General features: G+C 52.4%; 4 protein-coding genes across 4 annotated transcripts; 3 read left to right on the plus strand and 1 right to left on the minus strand.

Moving 5' to 3' along the window:
• Window positions 1-161: 161 nt before the first annotated feature.
• SMAC4_03524 (uncharacterized protein) lies at window positions 162-3,602 on the plus strand. The gene is made up of 3 exons (XM_003351173.2): window positions 162-969; window positions 1,032-1,807; window positions 1,958-3,602. Exons 1-3 carry the CDS (start codon window positions 699-701, stop codon window positions 2,834-2,836), a joined length of 1,926 nt encoding a protein of 641 aa, XP_003351221.1. The 5' UTR covers window positions 162-698; the 3' UTR covers window positions 2,837-3,602.
• A 177-nt stretch (window positions 3,603-3,779) lies between these two features.
• Window positions 3,780-6,568, minus strand: SMAC4_03525 (uncharacterized protein). Its single transcript, XM_024655426.2, has 3 exons — window positions 5,511-6,568; window positions 4,968-5,434; window positions 3,780-4,898 (listed from the first exon to the last, which is right to left on the minus strand). Exons 1-3 carry the CDS (start codon window positions 5,931-5,933, stop codon window positions 4,154-4,156), a joined length of 1,635 nt encoding a protein of 544 aa, XP_024511314.1. The 5' UTR covers window positions 5,934-6,568; the 3' UTR covers window positions 3,780-4,153.
• A 552-nt stretch (window positions 6,569-7,120) lies between these two features.
• On the plus strand, window positions 7,121-12,973 carry SMAC4_03526 (uncharacterized protein). The gene is made up of 3 exons (XM_003351175.2): window positions 7,121-7,885; window positions 7,977-10,873; window positions 10,927-12,973. The coding sequence occupies exons 1-3, from the start codon at window positions 7,703-7,705 to the stop codon at window positions 11,135-11,137; spliced, it is 3,291 nt and encodes a 1,096-aa protein (XP_003351223.1). The 5' UTR covers window positions 7,121-7,702; the 3' UTR covers window positions 11,138-12,973.
• A 2,537-nt stretch (window positions 12,974-15,510) lies between these two features.
• SMAC4_03527 (uncharacterized protein) lies at window positions 15,511-22,125 on the plus strand. Its single transcript, XM_066089967.1, has 2 exons — window positions 15,511-20,440; window positions 20,502-22,125. The coding sequence occupies exons 1-2, from the start codon at window positions 17,573-17,575 to the stop codon at window positions 21,117-21,119; spliced, it is 3,486 nt and encodes a 1,161-aa protein (XP_065947521.1). The 5' UTR covers window positions 15,511-17,572; the 3' UTR covers window positions 21,120-22,125.
• The last annotated feature ends 3,319 nt before the right edge of the window (window positions 22,126-25,444 follow it).

Raw genomic sequence — 25,444 nt, forward strand, 5'->3', positions numbered from 1 at the left:
TAACAGCCGCCATGAGCTCTCCATGGTAACGGCTAGGCCTCATCATGCAGGTTCACCAAGATAAACACCATCAACGACAACGGCCCGTTATACCTATGCCTAGGAGATCGGATGACGGTACATGGCGGGAACAGCGCATTGCTTTCTGCATTGACATAAAGAAAGAGCGAGCGGATAGCAGAATCTGTCCGTCACTCATCAAGCAAAGCGGGTCCCTCCAATATCCAAATCCCCTCCCCTTGCGTTAGCGCATCCAGCCTGCCGATGGCCACTGCGTCTTCCCTACGTGGACACTACCTGGAACTAGTCGTCCAGCCTAATTTATCGAAATAATTCTTTCCACGTTTTCCGCGCCCCTAGAATCAATCCCCTTTGTCCAGTCCGACTTTCGCTCTTCTCGGCCAGCTGTTTGTTGTTGCTTTCCGATTCCTACTCGATACCTACTGAGCCTACCTACACGCCAATATTGACACAGCGTAGCATTGTGACGTCGGCCGACCAGACATCGAGAATCGTGCCATAACTCTATCGAGACATCCTCAGCGACTCATCCTGATAGAAACACTACGAACGCGCCGACGACCAGCACCCCATTGTTGCCTCCGATTTCGCTCCGACCGTGGCCTTCCCATGTGCTGAGCCTAGCCATCTCTCCTCCGAGCCACAATGCTTTCCGCGACATCATAAACCTGCGAACAATGGAGTTCTCGAATCCCTTTGCCGATACGGTTCCGCGCCGCAACTTCACGGCGCCTATCGGCTCTCATATCCAAAGACCATCTACGTCTGCAGGAGAGACAAGCAACGCCTTGGTTGATACCCTCTACGACCACCCTTCCGTCAAGATCACATCCTTTACCGCTGGAAGCCGACCCCTGACCCTCGGTCCCACTCCTCCCGATACTCCTACCGGCGTCGAGCCGGGCTCTCTACCGTGGTCTTCCCACCTGGAAAGAACTATTGCTGTCGGTATGTCTCCAAACGGGAGGAGCATTTACGGCTACGGCAGTCTAACAACATCATATTTACAGGACATTTCAGAATCTACCGTGCCCCTGGCTCAATTACCTTCCTCAACTGTGGTTCCGCCCTCCAACCGATATTCCCAAAAAGCCAGGCTTGGTGTGTTGACGAGGATTCAAGCAAGTTCATCCTACAAATTCGGAGGCCTCAGTACTGGCGCATCGAGGTGCCTGTCGAAGACCCGGAGGATATACAACGCGCGCAACTTTTACGTGAGGTTTTTGACCAAATCCTACAATTCGAAAAGACCGAATGCCCTTTCCAGCGATCCTTCACCGTCGAGCTACCCGAACGCCCACAGACGCCGGTTATTAAGAGGCCATGGACTCCTGCTAGGAGATCTAGTGAATCCACCATTCCAACTCCGGTCAGCGCGATCACGATACCCGCCCAGATAGCCCGTGTACACCGGGGCCCGCCCAAAGATGACACCATCAGAGTGCGCAAGAGAAGGGCAACTGGCACCACGAGCCAGTCGGCCTTACCCGCCAGCGATGATTTGTTTAGGATACAGGAGGATAACGCCGTTCCAGTACCCGACATCACACTCACAAGTCAGCCGGAGGAGGAACCACAGCAGCCAGAGGCTTCCTCGCGGAGCTTCACAAAGACTCCTCTTATACCGAGCGGCCAGCAAACTAGTCATTCTGTTGTCGCACCTCCTCAGCTAACATTGGTAACTGTACCGCACTCTACCGAGCCATCCATACATCAACTGGACGGCCATGCGCCAGACATGGCCGGATCCCTGTCTTCGGTAACCTCCCGCGACTCTTTCCACAGTGTACGATCATGTAACTCTCATATTCTTCCCCCTTCCCCACCTCTATCCAAGCCGACGTCTCCTTCAGGTCTACTTGGGAAGAACAGCGAACCAGCAGACGACCATTCAACCCTTATGTCAGATACGGGAAATCGATCTAACATTCCCCAGACATCGAATACCAGCCCAATAGCAGTGGATCGAAGCGCCATCTCCAGCTCCACCTTTGACGGCAGAGCTCCCTCTTCTACCCATGACATCGACTCACCATGTAGTCCTACAACCGCAGGACTAATACTGGTCACTCCGTCGCCCAATGCATCACCGACTTCGCGGTCCCCATCTCCCTCCCTCACCCGTCGTCGGTCGCTCATCCGCGGCCGCGCAACAACAAGCAGCAGCATATCCCCCAGCAGGAGAGCGCTCTCCCCCCTACCACGCGCTGCCGAATTATTTGCCCCTCGTCAAAGGGCACCTTCTTTCTCCTCCAGCAAGCTCGAAGTAGTGCGCAAGCTACCCATGACAGTTATCAACAAGTCCTTCGAAATCCTGATGGCACCCCCCACGCATTTGATGAGTCTCATGCTCACCGTTGCGGCGCGTATTACTGCTGGCCAAAAGAGCGGCGCAGTCTTGGGATCCGGAGAGGGAGGCGAGAGGATACCTGTGCAGTGGGATCTCTCGGACGAGACGGAGGACAGTCCAGGTTTTCACCAGCAACAGAAACCACCAGCAGCGGCAGCAGCGCCATTCTCATCGGGGAGAAGGTGGAGTGTCTCTCATGTGGGCAATGATGACGACCACCTGCCTCCGCATATGCGAGGGCGGGAAAGGGGGATGAGTCTGAAGATGGCGGGAAGCTTTCCGGAGTCGGATGAAGAAAGCGAGAATGATGACAACGGGAACACATCAAGTTCTACACATGACCTTCATGAGCCCGCAGCTCGACGAATCGGTGCTGCCAAGGCCGACGATGACGGGTTAAGGCTTGATGGGATAACCGAGGACGATCCCAAGTTCGACTGGAGTCAGAGCATGGGGGTCGATTAGATGGCAAGTGTGGTCTCACTTGGCCATTTCACATCCTCGAGACCTGAAGTCATGCCTTCATCTGCTGGACCATTCACCTCCATCATTCGACAGTGCCCCTCAATACCACCTCCTCCAAGTCCATACCTACTGCGACAGAGCGAGATTTAGCACACCAACTCCCTCAGCTCTCAGCCCACTCAAACGTGGGAAAGGGCTGTAATACCTGTGCCAGTACTGTTTTAGTTTCCTGTAATTAATTTAGTTGCTGCTTAGAACCAAGGAAGGGGGGTAAAGCGTTGGTCGTGGAATAATGACGGATGGGGCGTTACCATGTATGCTGCATGAGATAGATAGATAGATAGATAGATAGATAGATAGATAGATAGATAGATAGATACCCCTGTTGCGATGTTTCCCTTTGATACGTGGTGGGTTCTTAAGAAGCTTTAGAAAGTAGGCGGCTTCAACATCGGGGAGAGCAGGATAAAGATCGAGGTCCAGGTCGAGGTCGAAGGAGAGGGAGAGACAGAAACAGAGGCAGGAGGAGAGGCACAGTCAGAGACAGAAGCAGAGAGGCAAGGAAGCCCACTGTTTGGATACCCGGACACTCCGAAAGCGGGAGGTATTAAAGGAGCAATATAGCGGGCGAGCAATCCGGTCGGTGTAAGCTGGAGTTAGTGACGTGCTGGTTGGTCTAGGGATTCAAAGTCATGGGTGGACGCACGGGTCCATAGTCTACTACCTGCTTGGAAGAATGAGTCGTATCCAATGAATAGGGACCAAGTTCGCGAGTGAAGGAAGATTGATCACAAGGGTGCTTCTACCTGTCCCCCCTCACTCACCTTCGTATCAGTCAGTATCTTCAGTAAGAAGGTGATGTTGTCACCACTATACACACGCCTCCAAGTCCTGATATACAACGAGGCAAGGATTCATGGCCAACTGAGTAGAATATACAGTTTCAAAGAGTGTCACGTCGAAACATAATCACTACATGGCAACTCTAGACTTGATTGTATGCGTGCATGATTCATCATCTTTTCATTGCACTAGGTACTTAATAGTTATAAGAGAATTTGTTACTATTGGTTTCGTTTTCAGTCCCGTCCTGAGACGCCGCGATCAGATATTCTGAACCCATCCATGTAGAGAAAGAACACGGGGAGGGAGGGTAAAATTGGAATGATAACGCAACTGAACAACACTGTATATATCCCCTTCTTCTGTTTCCTTGCATCTATCCGTTTCGTGTATATCAGATACTCGTCAACTTTGCCTCCTCGACTTGTCCAGACTGGTGGTTATTCTTCTTTTTCTGTTAATATCGTGACATCATCACCTTCGGGAATCAACGCTTCCTCTTCCATTCTCTCTTCCAATGTCCAGCGTGGGCCGGACCGAGGAGCTCGAACTCCGTCTTCTCCTGGCGCGTTGCTCACTAGGGTCCAACGGTCTCAGGCCACTCGACTTTGCAAACAGGTTCAGGATATCCGTCAACGATACCACACCCGTCAATCGCCCTGACAGTCCAGCACCCGGCAGCGCCGAAGCCGGAACCGAGGAAAATGGTCCTTGGGTTGACGGCGACTGAGGCGTCGACGTCGTGATAGCACCTGGTGGAGGCACAACAACGGTTGCCGAGCCAGGGGTCGGACTACCCGTTCTTCCGGGCGAAATAGCCGGAGGTGACAACGTTGAAAGGGGAGGCAAGCTGGAGGAGGCCTGCAGTAAAGGCGTAGCTGGGGCGCTGGGCGACGGCGAAGCGGACTCGACTACCCACATACGATGAGATTGCGTCGCAACCAGCTTCGCAACCGTGTGAGCGAGTGTCGAATACGGGTTAACGTAGAAAACCGGGAAGGAGTCACGACCGTGCTCGACACCGCGTTCGGAGAGGATAACACTGATGAAATGCATGCATGAGGCCTTGAGCAGAGGCAGACTGTTGGCGTTGGTCAGGTGGCGCACGTCAACGGTGGAGATATTCCCAACAACGTTATGGCCATTATCAACAACCGCGACGGACGTGAGACCCTCGGAGCTCATGAGGAAGAGAGCATCCGCAAGAGGAGCATCGGCGCTAGGGGTTGTTAGCTATGTTGTTTTCTGAAACCGGACGCCCTGGGTAGGTAAAGCGGAGTTGGCTTACTTGACGGCAATGATTTGCTGCGTCCCAATCTGAAGATCACGCAGCACGATCGTGTAGAGACGATCAATCAAGGGAAAGTTGACTGCCTCGTTCCAGAAGAACTCGAGCAGGCGCAACTGACTCAGAATACCCACCACTTCCGAGTCCTTGTTGGTCACCAGAATACGGTGAACGCCGCCTCCGAACACTTCGATGGCCTTGTCGAGGGTGGACTCGGCCGGGATCTTCACCAGTTCCTCCTTGCGAAAGATGGGTTGGAGGTCGCGTAACGGAATCTCTTCTTGAGACTGGGCTTTGACGGAAATGTCCCTATATAGAGCAACTTGTTCTTCCTCGGGCTTTGCGAGGCCTACCACGGCCAACAGGTAAGCATTGAGATCACTGTGGTCGAAGGTAGACATCGCTTCCTTGGAGGACGAGTCCTGGCGGACAAGAACGACATTGTTCGGACTACTTTGAAAGAGGGTCTGGATGGTAAGTCATAATCTTTATCAGCAAGGACCCAGTCCAACGATTCAGATGGGCACAGAAGTACTATCGCACCTTGGTCGCCTCCTGGATGCTCATGTCCAGTTCCGCCCATTTGACCTCATCCGGCTGCAATAACTCGCCAACGGCAACATCCCGCCAATCGCGGCCGACATAGCGAGGGTTTTGATGGCGGTTCGGCGGCGGATGATTCATCAGGTCTTGAATTGCTTGCTGTGTGAAGGAGGGGTGTCTCTGTGTACGCGGCGAGGGAGGCGGATGACGTTGGTTCTCAGCGAAGCTCTGGCGATGCGAATGCGAGGAAACATTGCTGGCTGTTTTGGACAAGGGGATGCCGCCACCTTGAGAGCTGGTGCGTTCTGGAGGAGACGGGAGCGAGGCACCGGACAAGACAGTGTCAGAAACCGGGAAGCCGGGGTTGGTGATGGCCGTCGTGCCTGACGAGGGCGATGTTGGGAATTCAGATGAGGACTCCATCGAGACTTCGACTTCGGTTATTGTTATTGTTGTTGCTGGGTTGATCGGGTAACACTGTACGTAAGCTGAGGCACTCGCGTCGGACACGGCGATGATGCGGATCAGACCAAAGGAACTGAGAAAGAACACTGGCAGATTGATCTATGACGGAAGCTACTACTGGTATCTTTGCCAAGTTCCAATGTGGCCGCTGCCGTCGTGGTCGGTTCTGCTATTCGGAAGGTTTAATATGTCCGTAGAGGTAGGTACGTAGCGTTCGAGCTTGTCTGCGATTTCAGGATCGTTGCTGTCGCCGTCTTTGTGCGACCAAGCGTACCTGTACAGGAAAGTGTAGAGGTATGGAGTAACAAAGTCCAGACCAAACCGAGAGAGAGAAGGTGAAAACAAAACTAGCGAGTAAAGCATTGACCAGTCGAGAGCAGGCGGCAAGAGCAACAGGAACCTATGGCAATGTCCGCCTGCTTGAGTCCCAGAAACGGGAGAGCAATGACGATGGTCCAGTCGCGGCACGTATCCTGAGTCTACAACTGACAGGAGCACCGCCTTAACGTGATGGTGCGGGGTTGCCCCTGTCTAGCCTATGCGCGGGAAGCACTAGCCTCCCCTCATTCAAGGCGGTCCTGCTACTGTCACACCGAGGTGTGCAATGCATACCTCTAGGAAATAAGGTCAGGGCACGGCTGAGGTGCGAACTGAAGGTGCCTAAGCCTGCACCTTTTTTTTGTCGATTACCAAGCGTATATTTGAGCTCATGAGTCGGGCTCTGTTCGTCATTCTTGCCACTCCCTCTCTGGGCTGAGCCATCGCCTTTCTGCTTTTCCTTGCCGTTGATCATGATCATCACAAAAACGGCGTGCCCAAAGTTGTGCAAGCTGGGGCCGCCCTGGCCCTGGGAGCTTGGGAAGGAACGCCTGAGCCGGATGGACACACGGGCAAGATGCTGCTGCCCCACTCTGTCCTTTAGCGGCCTTCTGATAGTTGTCAGATAGTCATTTACTGCGAATCCTATAGGAAACAGCGTTGCGCCCTAACAAAGCGCTAGTGACTGGACGGGAACCTGAGCGCTTAATTGAGGTGGGTTCCAGTTGAAGTCGAATCCAAATGTCTGCCTGCCCGCCCTAGGTAGGTACCTACGCTATGCCGAGAGGTGCTTGTACCCTACAGTGTGCCCCTCGGCCCCCTCCATGCGCTCGGGTTGGCCAGACCCAACCAAAAAAAATATTGTCCATTCTTCATACGGTCCTCCCCCTCTTGCGCCCACCATTCCCCTCGACCCTTTTGAACCAGTCCAGAGCCATCAATCACGAATTCTCGACAATCCAAATCCACCTTTGACTGGAGCAAAGTCGAGTTTCGGACGCGTCCTTTATCGCGACTCGATCCATTCAAGTTTCGGGTCTTATCAACAGCCATCGTCGACGCCCTGCTCTCCGCCGTCGTCAATCCAAATCATCGACTTGGCATCTGAGCTGCTTCCCGCCTTCCCCCATCCGCACAGTCGCCGTGTCCACCTCAAGTCCGTCCTCTCTGGTCTGCCTTCTCCCAGTCCTCAGTCCGCATTCGATTTCGGCGAAGAGTTCTGTTGTTTGTTGGACCATCATCGTTAACCACATCCCACCTTTTCCAGAGCCCACCGGCCGCCGACACCCCAGGGTCGCACATTGTGTGTAAGGAGTGCAGTGTGATTTGCGATTCACTCTTCTGCTCCCCGACCCACGGCACCAACCAGACACAACTAGGCCCTTACTTCGCAACAAACATCATTCATCATGTCGGTTCTTCCCGCCGATATCACGGCCGAGCTGAGCCAGCTTCTCCAGGCTCTTCAGTCGGCCGACAACAACATTCGCTCTCAGGCTGAGGAGCACTTGCAAAACAACTGGACCAGCTCCCGGCCCGGCCTGCTCTTGATGGGCTTGGCTGAGCAGATTGCCGGATCAAACGATGCTTCGGTATGACATTCTTGCCTTCCTCTTTTGCTTAGGCCGGTCGCCTCAGCGCGTCACTGTTCATATATACTTACTCTCTCTTGTACCTTGACAGGTCCGTTCTTTTGCCGCCGTCATCTTCCGCCGGATAACGCTCAAGACCCGCAAAGCCACCCCGACCTCCGAGGCTGCTACCGATATGTTCCTCTCCCTTGACAACCAGGAGGCTGTCGCTGTTCGCACCAAGATCCTCGAGGCTATACTTGCCGAGACAGACAGAAATGTTCGCAACAAAATTGGTGACGCAGTCGCCGAGATTGCTAGGCAATATTATGACAACGACCAAAATTGGCCCGAACTACTCCAGACCCTCTTCAACCTCAGCCAAGCACCCGATGCTGGCAAGCGCGAGACGGCCTTCCGTATTTTCCACGCTACTCCTAGCATCATTGAGAAACAACACCAGGATGCCGTAGCTATGGCCTTCGCCAAGGCCTTCACAGACGAGTCGGTTGCCGTCAGGCTTGCTGCCATGGAGGCTTTTGCGGCCTTCTTCCGCAGCCTAGGAAAGAAGAACCAGGCCAAGTACTTTGAACTCCTCCCTCAGCTCCTCAACATTCTTCCTCCTATCAAGGATTCGCAAGATTCGGACGATCTTAGCCAGGCCCTCATTGCTCTCATCGACTTGGCCGAAAGTTCCCCCAAAATGTTCAAGACCGTCTTCTCGACCCTTGTTGGATTCAGCATTTCGGTCATTCAAGACAAGGAGCTCACAGACCTCTGCCGCCAAAATGCGCTGGAGCTTATGGCCACCTTTGCCGACTACGCCCCGTCCATGTGTAAGAAGGATGCTTCTTACACCAAGGACATGATTACACAGTGCCTGAGTCTGATGACGGATCTTGGCGAAGATGACGATGATGCGGCCGAATGGCTTAGCTGCGACGATCTTGACACGGACGAGAGCGACTCCAACCATGTCGCTGGTGAGCAGTGTCTCGATCGTCTGGCCAACAAGCTTGGAGGTGCCGCTATTCTTAGCCCCATCTTCGGCTGGTTGCCTAGCATGATGAACTCTCCGGCTTGGAGGGACCGTCACGCTGCTTTGATGGCACTTTCCGCTATTTCGGAAGGCTGCCGCGAGGAGATGATTGGTGAGTTGAGGCAGGTTCTTGACCTCGTTGTCCCGGCTCTCAAGGACCCCCATCCCCGCGTCCGTTGGGCTGGCTGCAATGCTCTCGGCCAGATGAGCACCGACTTTGCTCCCACTATGCAGAAGCAGTACTACGACATTGTGCTTTCGGCCATTGTGCCTGTCCTTAATGCCCCCGAGGCACGCGTCAAGTCGCATGCTGCTGCGGCGCTTGTTAACTTCTGCGAGGAGGCTGATAAGAGTGTCCTTGAGCCTTACCTCGACAACCTCTTGTCGCACTTGTTCCAGCTTCTCCAGAACGAGAAGCGTTACGTCCAGGAGCAGGCTCTGTCCACCATCGCCACCATTGCTGACGCCGCAGAGCAGGCGTTTGCGAAGTACTATGATACTCTCATGCCCTTGCTGATGGGCGTTTTGCAGCGCGAGAATGAGAAGGAGGTCCGCCTTCTCCGCGCCAAGGCGATGGAGTGCGCCACCCTGATTGCCCTTGCGGTTGGAAAGGAGCGTCTCGGCGCCGATGCCATGGCGCTGGTGCAGCTTTTGGCCAGCATTCAGCAAAACATCACGGACCCTGACGATCCTCAGGCCCAGTACCTCATGCACTGCTGGGGAAGAATGTGCCGTGTCCTGGGCAGAGATTTCCTTCCCTACCTGCCCGAGGTTATGCCGCCACTGCTCGAGCTCGCTAGTGCCAAGGCCGACATCCAGCTTTTGGAAGACGACGAGCAGATTGAGCAGCTACAGACCGAGGAAGGATGGGAGCTTGTACCCCTCCGGGGCAAGACCATTGGTATCCGTACCAGCACCATGGATGACAAGAACATGGCCATCGAGCTGCTTGTAGTGTATGCTCAGGTCCTTGAGGGTGACTTTGCGCCATATGTCGCGGATATCATGGAGAAGATTGCTCTTCCTGGCCTTGCCTTCTTTTTCCACGACCCTGTCAGATATATGTCGGCAAAGCTTGTCCCGCAGTTGCTCATTTCGTACAAGAAGCAGTACGGCCCCGATTCAAACGAGCTCAAGGGGTTGTGGACCAGCACCGTGGTTCAGCTTCTCGAGGTCCTTAGCGCCGAGCCTGCCATTGATACGCTCGCGGAGATGTACCAATGCTTCTACGAGTCCATCGAGGTTATCGGCACTGCCTGTCTGGATGAGACGCACATGGGTAAGTTCATCGACGGCGTTCACTCGACGCTCGAGGATTACAAGGATCGGGCAGCCGCTCGCGAAGAGGAGCAGGGAGGTGAAGATGGTGAGGACGAGTCGGAAGAGATGCAGATGGCCATTGAGGATGACCAAACTCTCCTTTCGGACATGAACAAGGCCTTCCATGCCGTCTTCAAGTATCACGGCGCAGGCTTCTTGCCCTCGTGGAGCCGCCTGCTTGCCACATATAGCAGCTTCCTGAGCTCCAACGACACGACGCAGCGACAATGGGGATTGTGCATCATGGATGATGTTCTAGAGTACTGTGGCGCGGAGAGCATTCACTACGCCCAGTACATCTCCGAGCCTCTGCTCCTCGGCTGCCAGGATGCCTCCCCCGCCATTCGTCAGGCGGCGGCATATGGCATTGGTGTGGCTGCCCACCATGGCGGCCAGGCTTGGGCGCCGTTGGTAGGTCAAGCCGTTGAGGTTCTGTTCAAGGCTACGCAGATCCCAGATGCGCGTATCGAGGATAACGTCTATGCGACGGAGAACGCCTGCGCTGCCATTGCCAAGATCCTGCATTTTAACTCGTCCTCAGTCGCCAACCCCGACCAGGTTGCGACACAGTGGTTTGAGACACTGCCCGTCTTGAACGACGAGGAGGCGGCACCCTACGCTTATGCCTTCATGACCCAGCTCATTGAAAAGTAAGTCTCTTGTCCCGACATGGCTACATGGAAAATATTGACCCCGAAAACAGGCAACATCCTGTCGTTATTTCGCAACCGGCCAAGGCTTTCTACTATGTCGCACAAGCGCTTGAGGTGGACGTTCTGAGCGGACAGACTCTCGCCCGCGTGATTGCCGCTGTCAAGAGTCTGTTGCAAGCCACTGGCACCTCGCCCGACCCCGTACTGCAGCAATTTGGCCCCGAATCTCAGCAGCTGATTCGGGAGCGGTTTAGCAGCTAGAAGCTCTCTTGGGCAGCCTGCAGGCTTGGGAAGGATATGAGATCTTTGATGGGCGCGGGAGAAAGAAAAGCACACCTCGAGTTAAGAGGGTGATTGATATTTGGAAATTAGGATAGAGATGGCAATTGAAGGAGAAGGAAATGACTGGGATGGGCAAGGGAATCGATCATGTTAAGCACGGGGAACATTTGGGCACGCAAATCAGGCCCTGGCTATGTAGGAAAAGAAGGCAGGAGGAGTCACACGAAGTTAAGAGCGGAAATCTGAATTTGATGGAGATACCATGCACTCGCACCACACCGTCCCTCGGGCGCGCGTGCCGATTTATTTTGACACATAAAAAAAACATAAACAGCTATAAAGCTTCTACGACAGCAAAGGGCTATCCTTTTATGCCTACGTTTTGCAATAGGACATGGTGGAGATCAGAAGACTGGATTCCAGCTACACCGTGTGCTTTTCGAGGTTCTTGGAAATAATGGGGTTGGAAGAAGATTCGCATCCCGGCGGGTATGTGCAGTATCATGGCATTGTACATACCTACGAACCGAGATACCCTCGATCCCCGATGGAGGAGGCTATTCAAGGGTCTTGGGGTCCTGGATCCACGCCAACCACCCACCCATATATATATGTACATACCACAAACCTTGGGTCTGTCCTTCCGTCCTGGAACTGAATGGATGCCATGCAGATAGATGTGCCATGATTGCCATGATTGCCATACCATCCATCTCTTCATGTATGTAAGTGTACGTGTCTCTACGTGTTGTATATCTGTTCCACGCTACCGCCAAGGTAGGAGGTATTCCCGCCCTCCCTTACAGGTCGATATTCAAAAGGTCTTGCCATGGTGTAATCGGTGTCTAGTGTGTAAGTGTCTATCAGGGGAGGGAAATTTGAATGTGCGACAACCGACGTCATGTGGTGGAGCAACTTGTTTAGCAATTGTTTAATTGTAGTTACCGACTGGTTAGGTAGTTCTCTGGATTTCTTATAAAGGAGTCAAGACTCTCGTTTTTATTTTGTCTTTTGGCGAGACTTGAGCAGTTTAGCAACGAGGCACGCTGGCACGAACACGACGGGAAAGACAGCAGTTCTGTGAGTTGTGGAGGAGAAAGGCGGAGGAGGAGCCTCAGGGAAGGATAGTGACATGATGTAGAGGAAAGGATGTTGTCCGATGAACAACAACAAACTGGACGAACTGTGGGCGCAACGGCGGAAAAGAATCCGGTTGAACAGAATGGTTGAGAAGCATTCAATCACACCAGGGGCTCTTGGTCAGCCCGGCCATGAGGGATACCTAGGTAGGTAGACCAGGGGAGATCGACCGTGTACTTGTACACGTGTGTAGCATTTTTTCCCTTCTTTTTTCGGATCTGCATTTTCAACCGAAAGACGGAAAAAGGAGAAAAATGGATTGTGGTAAGGTAGTGTACACTAGACGGGCAGATGGGGAAATCGATCGCTGAGATGCGAATCAGGAGAAAATCTCATGTTTTGAACAGAATGCCGTTCGTTGGGCATCGCCCGTTTTGTTTGGATTTTGGGACGGGGAGGGAGGGGAGGGGGGCACTGGAACTCTGGAACTCTGGAAGATCTCCATTCGGGGTGATTTCGGAAAGGCTGAGTAGTCGGTAGTGTAGGTACCATTTGTCAGGGCTCCTCCAGATTCGCAACCTACCTACCAAACCAGTTACTATAACGGACAAGGCGGATGTTGTGAATCCATCTTTTGCTGAATTGTATGTCTTTCGACCTTGTCGTGAGCTTCGCAAGTGCTGATTGAGATATTATGGATAAGAGTTTCCCGGATTTATAAGCCGGCGGGAAATACTCTACAGCGCTTTTTTGATGAAAACCTAGGCAGCTGAAATAGATGCCGGAGTGACAAAGTGCGTTGCGGAATCCAGGGTTTCTTTTTCTTGACCGAGACAAGCCTGGAAAGATCTCACTTTGCGTACACACCTTCGAGACAGCGTACACTACACTAGCCCAAAGTGTGCATCTCGTCACACACAAAATTAATGAGGTTGCTTGTTTGAGACTTGAGTTTGTAGAGTCAGGTTGTTATATCCGTACAATATCGTGGTGACTGACTTGATTGGGGTGGGCGATGATTGACATCAAATAAACGGTTTTCATTTGAACGGATGTTTTGCTACGGTGGTAGGTAGCCCAGGTGTGGATTGCCGGTTCAAGTTCCATGTGTAGGTTGGTTGCTAAGCACTACACTACACTAGAGACTAGGTGGCAGTTCCGGAGATGCTCGTTTTTTGGCGGCAAGATCATATCATGATGGTCAGGTCTGCTCCAGATTCCATGGTGCGAAGACGGACGGATGATGTTGTGAAAATGAAGCTATGCAGAAAAAGATGGATACATCTTGGTATTAGCACAGGAAAGAATAGACAAATGAACATAAGGCGATCGCGGTTTCCAGGCTAGGGTCCTGGGGATCGGTTGCGACGCTGGGGAGGGGTCCAAGTTTCCAGTTCTCTCTCTCTGGTGGCCCTGTTACAAGTGGAAGTGTGAGAAAATGTGGACAGTGGACAGATGTCGTGAGAAGCCAAAAAGACGCGACCCCTTCTTCGTTACGAAAATACCTTACGACAACAAAAAAAATCACTTAGCCTCATGAGACGCTTCAGTTTTGTTCCACTATACTCCTTCTTGAGAGGTCTCATGTCGTCCATTTTTCTCACGGATGCACACGCTCCCGTCCGTCTTCATGAGCTAGTACGTATTATGACTACTAATACGTGTACCCCGAAAAAGGTCGGTCGGTGCTGCGCTGTTGCTGGAAATTTCCAGCTGGTTGACCGGCTTCCAGGCTAGCGGTCGCCAGACAGGGCGATGCCAGGGTACAGTAGCAAGGTTGCAACGAGGGAGAACCAAGCTTGGCCGGGAAAAGAGCAAGGGAGCCAGGGAGCATCATTGCTGTGGAGTCAACACATCATGGTTGAATACGTACCCAATAACCAGGCATCGTCGTGACTTGGACAAGGTCATGAAGTCAGGGTCCAAGGAAAGGAAGGGGAAGAAGACGGGCTTCATGATTTTCTTCAATGTTCTGTGTCTTGCTGAAGCTGGCGGCGTCGTTGCCGGTGTCCTGTCGGAAATCGGAATCTGGTACACTGGAGACGCCGTTTTGTAAAACAGATTATCTGGTATCATGACTGACGTCGGCTTCGGGAGACTTGGCGGGTTATGCCAGGCCTTGACGTTCAGCATGTGGCACGTCTTGACCTGCAGTACTGATGGTTTGGAACGGATTTACATTTTGACATTGCATGATTGCAGACTGGAGCGGGATGATCCGGGAGCGCAGGGTCACCGTCTTCTTGGATGGGATTCTCAACTTTCTCAGGGTCCTTTTCCCAATGAGGATGGGACTTCGGGGACGGTGGTGCTGTTGCCAAGTGCTGCCCTCTGAGGCCTGCATACCGCTTCCTCTCACTCAACTGGGTTTTATCTACCCGCAAAAACTAAACCTACTCTAGTTTAGGTCGCTGGTACGGTTAGATCATCCGCTCCAACCGCTGCAGGTCACTTGCATGCCAGCTGTCAGGTCTAGCGTTGAGTGGTTCGCTAAGTCTGCCGGCCACGATGGCGCTCCAGTTTTGAAGTGACCCCAGATACACTAGACCGTAACAGCGTTAGATAAAACCCGGTTTGATGAGAGGAAGCGGTATCATTTCAGCTGACAGACCCCAACAACAAATTGGCGACGACGTGGACGGGGGCACGCCAGCCGGCCAAGAGTCCGGGACCCCGAGATGACGGGCCGGGGTCGTGGGCGACGGTTGGAAACAGGGCAGGGCAGCACAGGGCAGCACACATCGCAATGCCCTCATTTTGGGACCAAAAAGGACGCATTTCCCGGCATTTTGGTTGCTGGAGAATGGGCCATGGGTGGATTAGGTAAATATTAGACACCCCCCTCCCAATTCAGGCTTTCAGCAATGTGGGTAGGGAGACCCGGGAAGTGGTGCGGGATTGGCAGGCCCTGTGATGTGCTCTCGGCTGCCAAGACTGGACCAAAAAAGAGGGGCGCGCAATGTCTGCCGACCTCTGCGACTCGCTCTCGTGGTATCTGCGAGCTTCCTGAGCCTTCGCCGTTCGTCGGCTCGGCCGCCAAGAAGGGAAAGGTGCAAAGGGACCCCGCTCTTTTCCGGAAGCGTTATCAAGTGTGGATCCTAGTGACTGGAGCTGCAGCAAATCTGCGTCGCAGGACCAACGGCCGGCTGCAGTTCCTCACTCCATTAGAGGTCGACTTGGAAGACTGCGCTAGTGTCAGTTACGAAATTTACCGTCAGGGTAAGGAAAAGATGGTTTCGCTGACAGCACGTGAAGGCGCTTGGCATTACCCGCTTAGTGAGGTTGTCCTGAAGGTACGTCCCTCAGCCCTCAAAGCCCGCCAACTGTGAGTTGATGTAGGTACTTCAGCGGCTGAGCACGAACTTGTGCACGGTTCCTGTACGGTCAGTCAGACTCTGAAATGTAATGGTAATGAAAGAATGCCATTTTTACCGTTCCTTATCGACCCCTACACTCCATGGAGTTCAAAGGCAGCAATTGGGGTACACTTGTGAGCAAAAAGAAAGCCTCCAAAAAAAGCGGATTCGTCTCCAGTTCTCAGGTTCCAGTTCTCAGGTTCCAGTTCCAACCCAAGAACAGTTCCATTTCACACGAGCAAGACGTGGATGCGGCCACCCGCCCCATTGCATCACACAATTCATATTCTAGTCCATCGAATTGTGTTTTCCCAAAAACACCGTCTTTGTGATACCCGACCCATTCTTTTGGGCAACCTCATATCATCCTTGTTTTTGACTCGACTATCGACTCGGGAGCTTCTCGAGCGCGCTCCCCGCCCTCCAGCTTGCAACTACCTTACCTACTAAGCAGTTTCGGCTCATCAGATTCTTACCATCTTGTCGCTTCTCACCTCTCACAGCCCTCGGGACACGCTCCGTTCAAAATCGACTTCTGGGATTCCCACTTCATACGGCAGGAGAAGGTCGCCCTTCCTTGGACCGTCCCGTCTCTTAGCCACCAATCAAGCCCGAGTGCTGTCAAACACACGGCCGAAAGGCTTCCATGGTCTTTGGGAAATTAGGGCAGACCCGGATTCCGATTCCCCCATCCCGCCTTTCACTTTCCCATCCCGTATGTTCGACTCTCTTTTTGTCTGTCTCCACGTTCCCTCGTGAAGCTGCCAGCCGAGAAAGCACCACATCCATCCCCGTCCCAATCCCGGAGGCACACATTATTCTACTCCGGAATATCTCCTGCTATTCAGCTTGAACGGTACTCTTTACCCACTTTCCGGTCCTTGTTCGCTAGAGTTGCCACGCTCAATCCTCAGGCTTGTTGCAAGCCACCGCATCTGGACGGGACCCTCTCCTCAGCCTCCGAGTCCATTACAATTGTATGGCGCTCCTCTCCTTCCACTTATCGGTGCACCACAAGTCTCCATTTATCTATTCCCCCCTCCTACATTACCTACGCTCGCTCAGGGTCCTCCCACAGTACGTCCGCAGCACGTTTCCCGCTCGCACGCTGCCTCCACGTGCGTCGGGTCCCCTCTGCACCAGCACATTGAGGTGCAGCGTGCCCGGGCGCTTGCTCCTGCGATCCGGCGGCGTCTGGTCATCTCGCCTCGTCGCATTCCCGTTCGCGTGGAAGGACCCAAGTTCAAGAGGTGGCCCCCTCGGTCGCTCAAGTGAGCTTCCATCGTTGGGTTGGGCCCAAGTGCACCAAGGCAAGGCCACGGACGGGTGAGCGCACTGTACGTGTAACACTCGATCGCCCGTCTCTGCTCCGCCTACCCAAATCACCACCCACTGCAACCGCGTGCCCGCATGCCGGTTTCCTTCACCTTCCCCAGTCATTCAAGCTGCTTCGTCCCTGTTTACCCCGAGTCACACTTTGCTTCCCCTGCCAAGGCCTTTACTTTCATCCTCTCATGGTAGCCATTACACATTATAGCTAACCGCTGCCTTGTCACCTAGATAACAAACATAGTCCTCGCACTGGCGCTGCCTTGAACACGGACACGGACACGGATACATTCTTCTTTCCGATAGCCAAGCAACCTCCAAACCCCATTCTTCGGGTCCGCCGCCACCTCCGCACGTTTCGTCCCACCTCGCGTTCCGTCTGCGTCTCCACGTCTGAGCTACCTGCCCCAACCTGCTTGAATGACAGCTTCACACCGACACGCAGGTTCCAGTATTAGACGGCTTTGATCGATGCAGCAGCAACACCCACAGTTCCTTGATGTGATTCTCCGACCCGGCCCTTCCTGGTGCACCACTTTCTAGCAAACCATACCGACTCTACGACCAAATCAACGAGAGTTTCATACCTACGAGGTTATCCTTTTTGTCAGCTCATAACAAGCCACTTTGGGCGACCAATGCAGCCACCATGAACAACTACTACGGTTCCCCGCTGTCTCCTGAGGAGATTCAGCATCAAATGCACCAGCAGCAGCAGCAGCAGCAGCAGCAACAGCAACGCCAGCATCAGCATCAGCATCAGCATCAGCATCAGCATCAGCATCAGCAGCAAGGTACCAATCAACAACGCAACATGATGAGTCCGCCCACAACTGCAGGTCAAGGAAACAACAATATCCACGCTTCAGATGTTACCATGTCGGGAGGAAGCGACTCGCTTGACGAAATTATCCAACAGAATCTTGACGAAATGCATCGAAGACGGAGTGCCCCCCAGCCCTATGGGGGCCAGGATAGGAGACTGTCCATGCTTGATTACGCGAACCCCAACGATAGTTTCTCGGACTATCAAATGGATAACATGACGGGGAACTACGGGGACATGACAGGCAGCATGGACATGCCGGGACACTCGGGCCCATATGCAGGACAGAACATCATGGCCATGGCGGACCACACCGGTGGATACTCGCACATGTCGCCCAGTGTCATGGGTAACATGATGAACTACCCCAACCTCAGCATGTACCACTCTCCCCCGATTGACACCCCCTATTCTTCGACCGGACTGGACACCATCAACACCGACTTCTCTATGGACATGAATCTGGAAAGTGGCCCAGTTAGCGCAGCGAGCGTTCATCCTACACCTGGGCTCAGCAAGCAGGACGACGACATGATGACCGTAGAGCAGGGTTTTGGTGGAGGTGATGATGCCAACACCCCTCATCAGGCGCAGCAAAGTATAGGCAGTTTGACTCCGGCCATGACCCCCGCCATGACCCCTGCTATGACTCCGGGGATTAGCAACTTCGCACAAGGCATGGCTACACCTGTATCACAGGATGCGGCAACCACGCCGGCCACGGCATTCCAGTCTCCGTCCCTGCCCCCAACAACCCGAACAATACAGATTGGGCCGCCACCGCCACCGCCGAGCGTTGGAAATGCACCGACCCCAGCTCCATCTGCCTCGACACCGTCAGGAGGAGCAGCGTCTCAGACCAAGAGCATATACTCCAAAAGTGGTTTCGACATGCTGAGGGCGCTGTGGTATGTGGCATCCAGGAAGGACCCAAAGCTCAAGCTCGGCGCTGTGGACATGTCTTGTGCCTTCGTCGTCTGTGACGTGATGCTCAACGACTGCCCCATTATTTACGTGTCAGATAACTTCCAGAACCTCACCGGCTATAGTCGCCATGAGATCGTCGGGCGAAATTGTCGCTTCTTGCAGGCCCCCGACGGCAATGTGGAGGCCGGAACCAAGCGCGAGTTTGTCGAAAACAACGCTGTGTACACGCTCAAGAAAACAATTGCAGCCGGCCAGGAAATTCAGCAGAGCCTGATCAATTATCGGAAGGGCGGCAAGCCTTTCCTGAACCTATTGACCATGATCCCTATTCCCTGGGACACCGAAGAGATCCGCTATTTTATTGGATTCCAGATCGATCTCGTGGAATGCCCTGATGCCATAATCGGCCAGGAAGGGAATGGGCCCATGCAGGTCAACTACACGCACAGTGATATCGGGCAGTACATCTGGACGCCACCTACTCAGAAGCAACTGGAGCCTGCAGACGGCCAGACTCTGGGTGTCGATGACGTTTCGACACTTTTGCAGCAGTGCAACTCGAAGGGCGTTGCATCCGACTGGCACAAGCAATCCTGGGATAAGATGCTCTTGGAGAACGCAGACGATGTTGTCCATGTGTTGTCGCTCAAGGGTCTCTTTTTGTACCTGTCTCCGGCTTGCAAGAAGGTGTTGGAGTACGATGCCAGTGACCTTGTTGGGAGCTCACTGTCCTCGATTTGCCACCCGTCAGACATTGTGCCAGTGACAAGGGAACTAAAGGAGGCTCAGCAACATACTCCTGTCAATATCGTCTTCAGAATTAGGAGAAAGAACAGCGGTTATACCTGGTTTGAAAGTCACGGAACGCTGTTCAACGAACAAGGCAAGGGCCGGAAGTGTATTATTCTTGTAGGAAGAAAACGCCCTGTTTTCGCTCTGCGCAGAAAGGATCTCGAGCTCAACGGCGGTATCGGCGACAGCGAAATTTGGACCAAGGTCTCAACATCCGGCATGTTTTTGTTCGTTTCATCGAATGTCCGGTCGCTCCTCGATTTGCTTCCGGAGAACCTCCAAGGTACCAGCATGCAGGATCTCATGCGCAAGGAGTCCAGACCCGAGTTTGGGAGGACGATAGAGAAGGCCAGAAAGGGCAAGATCGTGAGCTGCAAGCATGAGGTGCAAAACAAGCGTGGCCAAGTGCTCCAGGCCTACACAACATTCTATCCCGGTGACGGTGGCGAGGGTCAGAGGCCAACGTTTTTGTTGGCGCAAACCAAGCTGTTGAAGGCGTCATCAAGGGCACTTGCCCCAGCGACCGTCACGGTCAAGAGTATCTCTCCGGGAGGTCTTTCTTTGTCGGCAATGCAAGGGGTCCAGACCGACAGTGATAGTAACACTCTAATGGGCGGTATGTCGAAATCGGGAAGCAGCGACAGCCCGGGAGCTATGGTTTCAGCGCGTAGCAGTGCAGCACCCGGCCAGGATGCAACTTTGGACGCCGACAACATATTTGACGAGCTTAAGACGACGCGTTGCACGAGCTGGCAGTACGAGCTGAGGCAAATGGAGAAGGTGAATCGCATGTTGGCCGAAGAACTGGCGCAGCTGTTGTCCAATAAGAAGAAGCGAAAAAGAAGAAAGGGAGGGGGTAACATGGTGAGGGATTGTGCCAACTGCCATACTCGGAACACTCCTGAATGGCGTCGTGGGCCAAGCGGTAATCGAGACTTGTGCAACAGTTGCGGGTTGAGATGGGCAAAACAGGTAAGCTATCGACCCTCTTCTGTCGTATACCCCAAGTTATTGACGTGGAAAACATTGATAGACTGGTCGCGTGTCGCCACGTACCTCATCCCGAGGTGGGAATGGTGATTCGGTGAGCAAGAAGAGCAACTCGCCTAGCCACTCCTCCCCCCTTCATCGAGAAGTCAGCAAAGAATCGCAGTCTACCACCACTACCAAGACTTCACCCTCCCTCCGGGGAAGTAGCACTACTCCACCCGGGATGGTGACAACGGACAGCGGACCAGCAGTCGCATCGAGCACTAGTGGAACCGGTAGTACCACTCTGGGTACTTCGGCCAACTCTGCTGCATCAACAGTCAGCGCCCTTGGTCCTCCTGCGACAGGTCCCAGTGGCGGCTCACCGGCCCAACATCTACCGCCTCATCTCCAGGGAACACACCTCAGCGCCCAGGCTATGCAGCGTATACAGCAGCATCAGCAGCAGCAGCAGCAACAACAACAACAACAACAACAACAACAACAACAACAACAACAACAGCAGCAGCAGCAGCAGCAGCAACAGCACCAGCAACATCAGTTCAACCCTCCGCAAAGCCAGCCACTTCTGGAAGGTGGAAGCGGTTTTCGCGGAGGCGGAATGGAGATGACCTCAATCAGAGAAGAGATGGGCGATCATCAACAGGGCTTAAGTGTGTAGGATCCACTCGACCTGTTGACTACATCGTCAAACTCTTATGACTCGTCATTGTCGAATCTGTCGTCGCCTGCCGTGGAAGCCGCCGTTGGCCATAGTGACCCACAGCAACCTCAAAGGCAAGATCAAGGTCGCAGTCAGACTCAGGTACAGTCTCACGGGCAGGAACAACACCAACAACATGGTACGAGTCCACCCTCCCAAAAGCAACGGTTGCATAAGGAGCTTCGTGAGTTTCATGAGTTGCATGAACTGCGGGAATGGCAGCAACAGCAGCAGCAGCAGCAGCAGCAGCATTACGCCTCACAACAACGACAATATCATGTAGAGATGCAAAAAAGGCTGCAACAGCGGCAGCAAATGTCGACAACGCGGTCGCAACAAGAGCAGTTATAAAAGTAACAACGCATATCAACACTGACGCAAGGCTGAAAAGACGATATTGATCACATAATCATCTCCGCAGCCTCCGTCATGATGACTTGGCTCGATTCGCGGCTACTATACACTACCAGCGCTACGAACAAATCAAAGGGGTGTTTTGGATATGAGAGAAAGACGGGCAACCGACACCGACATTTCCGGACAGATGATGGAGAACGTGTCCGAAGCCACGCGGTCAGTAAGAGAAAAATGAGCATCTTATCAGAGATTGCAGCGTCTGATCGTACACAATATATATAGGCATATATGTGATATATAACGTATGTCATGATAGTTTTCTTTTCTTGGTATCGGGTATTGGGTCAACAACGAAAGGCGAGTGTGTATTGTGTAGCTTTTACCTGACAAGCGGCACGACCTAGCGATGGATATTTTAAACATGGGAAGGGAAAAGGGCAATGCGAGAGTGGCTGGTGTATGGCATGGATGGATAGGTTGGCTGGCTGGCTGGTTTGCTGGTTGATAGGAGCTAGAGCGTTGGCTGCTTGCTTGACAGTTGCGTTTGTTTTTTCTTGGATGTGTGCTTTTTATATATACATATATCATTAGTTGGTTTTTGGTTAGGTTGTGTGTTGCATTTATGCGATTTCGAGCTTCAATTTGTGTGCTCTTCTTATGGTGTTATGTATAAGGTGGCTTTGCATTGGTGCCAGATGTAGATTGAGCATGTTGAACAGGTGAGTGTGGCGATGTGAGGTAGGTTTTCAGGTTGTTATCGTCACTGTTGGTCAGATCGTGACCGGACAGCGGGAAGGAGTTTATTTTTATGAACCGGTTGGTGACAATGCTGCAACGGCTATAGCTCTTAAACACATCGATTTGCCTTAAGTCTTTCATGTCATCCATCATACATAGTTATCTCAAGAGAGGCAGACAAAATCACTCAGACACTCAACTCCCCACAACTCCCCCTCCCCCCCCCCCTCTTTCAAAATTCCTTGACTAGCAACAATAAGTTACTAACGAGAATGGAAACAAAAAGTAAAGAACAAGCATACCCCAACCCCCAAAACGCCTCAATGTTTCTCTCACTAGCCTCATCCACGAACTCATGAGGCGGTCGGATCGTCACGCCACCACTGCCTCCACCGCCATCTTCTGCCCCCGTGCCATCCCCATGGATCTCGGCCACTTGTCCCGTCAGGCTCGGATCCGCTAGGAACATGTCGACGCCGCGGAGTAGAACATCCATGGGTGTGACGGTCATGCATTTGAAGAGGTCTTTTGAGGGGGCTATGTTTGTTTCTGGAGTGGTTGTTGGGTTAGTGTCAGTCAGTGGGTGTCAGTTTGTAATATTTGAGGTTCTGGCTGGGCGAGTATAAGGCGGATTTGATGCGCGTGGGGATGGAAGGAGGGAAGTAAAAAAACGAAAGAAAGAAGAAGAAGGAGGGGAAATCCCAAAACGAACGAACCAAGAGTAGCAGGAGCCAAAGCATTGATCTGGATGTTTCCCCTTGCCAGAACCCTCGCCGAAGAACGGACCAGCGAGATCACGCCCGCCTTGGAGGCAGCATATAATGGCGATACGGGAAAAGGGTAGAGTCCGGCGTTGGAGGCGGTGCAGATTATTGAGCCTCTTCGTCCCGCAAGAGGGGAAGTGAGACCAGCTGGAAGAGAAGGAGGAGGAGGAGGAGGAGGAGGAGGAGGAGGAGGAGGAGGAGGAGGAGGAGGAGGAGGAGGGTTTCTGTTCATGTAGTAACTTGCTACCTTGGCGGCTGTGTTTTTGCGCGCAAGTACGAGCAAGGTGAGTGGGTGGTTAGCATTTCCGTTCTGTTTCCGTGATCCAGTGAGGCAGTATATACATCCAGTCCAGCTCATACATAGTGCCACACAACAGTTCAGACATCCATACACCCATCCATCCATCAGCAGAATGGAAACCAGCAAGCAGACAGGTATAACACCCGACCTTCCAAGAAGTGAAACCAAAAAGAAAAAAAAAGAAAGAAGAACTTACAGTAAATAACCCCCAAGAGATTAACCTCCAACACTCTCAACCCCAGTTTCTCTGGTCCCTCGTTACCTTCACCAACACCCTCACCACCACCCTCCCTATTCTCACCATCCTCGTCACCTTCACTACCATCATCACCCTCACCATTCCCACTACCCTCACAACCCTCACCACGCTCACCACGCTCACCACGCTCACCATTCCCACCATCAACACTCCCAAGTAGAAAATCCTCAACCACACTCCCCCCACCCCCCTTCCAATACCAGGATTGGCAACCACCAAATCCAACCTCCCCCGCCACACCGATGGCGATGTCACAGTCTCCTTGAACGCTCTCGCCTGCTCCTTCCAGCTGGAGACATCGCACTTAATAAAATTTTTATCTGGGCACATGTTTGCGAAAATTCGGAGGCGATGGAGGCGGCGAGGAGGGGACCTTGGTGGGTGTTGATGTCTAGAATGACGATTTTGTGTTTAAGCTGGTGGGGTATTTCTTGGTATGTATCTTGGGATGGATTTTGTTGCTGTTGGGGGGAAGTAGATGATGGAGAAAAAGAAAGGAGTGGCTGGGAAGCAAAGTGTCGGGTTAGAGTGAGGCCTATTCCTGAGGCGCCGCCTTTTATGATTATGTTCATGTTTTTTCATTTTTTATTTTTTTTAAGTTACGGTTATGGTTATGGTTTCTTGGGTTGATGTTGATGTTGATGTTGATGTTGATGTTGATGTTAAAATGTAGAGGGTAAGAGAAAGTGAAAAGAACTAAAGTATGGGAACGTTTTACTTGTTCATCTACCGAGTTTGATCGAGTCCGACTACATACATGCCAATTTGCCTAGGTACAACAAATGAGGGGTTACCTACGAATGCGAGGTCCCGTCGTTCGTTTATTTATTCGGCAGTAGATGAGCTACCGAACGTGTTCGGGAAAGTATGCGTGGATGGTGTAGTATCGAGTCGATCGGTGGCTGGCGTGAATGTACAGTAGTCACTCTCGAGGATGGCCATTATACGTATGAACGACTTGCTGACTTCGATAACTACCTACCTACCTGGCTCGCAACACTCTTTTCTGGTAGGTTGTGACACCACAATCCCATAAGCTTGGAAGATATCGACACATAAGGCGACAACGCTCATCCATTTTCGTTTACGCAAACTACCAATAATATTTGTGTCACCTGCATGATAATTAACCTATGCAAATCTAATAATCGAGCAGGGTATCATCATCATCCAGCAGGTTTTCATTTCGCTCGTTGATCCCATTTACATTTCGCTGTGTCCCTTCCCTTCCCTTAACTCCCTCCTTTGCTGCTGCTGATGATCATGATAAAAAAAATGAGAATGCCAAACCAAACCCTATTCTGCCAACACCAAACACCATGCTACCATAGCCAGTGAACCAGTTGAAGAAACTCCATATCCTTTTGTCGCATATCCACCCTCCTCCTCTCCCAAAGAAAAGAAAGAAAGAAAGTCGATAACAATGATAACAGAGCTCTCTCTCTCTGGCCACTAGAGTAGAGTAGTGGTTTATGTGTAGTTAGTTGGACAGAAGCTGTAACCGCTGCACAATACCGTAGTCTGTCTGTATCTGTATATAATACAAAACAGAACAAGACCGGATGCAGCAGACGGCGCATCATGATGTATGTGTGATAGTGAAAAATGGATATGCAACGAGTACCAAATATGCCTGCCGTAATAAGTTAAAAAAAAAAAACGCCCCTTTGTCCGTCCCATCCATCCATCCATCCATCCAGAGTAAAACATCCCAACCCCAAACAATGCTCAAATGCTAAAAGCTTTCCCAACTCCGTTTTGTATCCATGATGTGATGTGATGCGGCCCCAGAATCAGAAAAGAAAGAAGAAAATCGTGACGAGATCAAGGAAACCAGATCCCACACATAAATCCCAGCCATGGT

The sequence above is a fragment of the Sordaria macrospora genome, chromosome 6, assembly GCF_033870435.1.
Source record: "Sordaria macrospora chromosome 6, complete sequence".
Classification (NCBI taxonomy): Eukaryota; Fungi; Ascomycota; class Sordariomycetes; order Sordariales; family Sordariaceae; genus Sordaria; species Sordaria macrospora.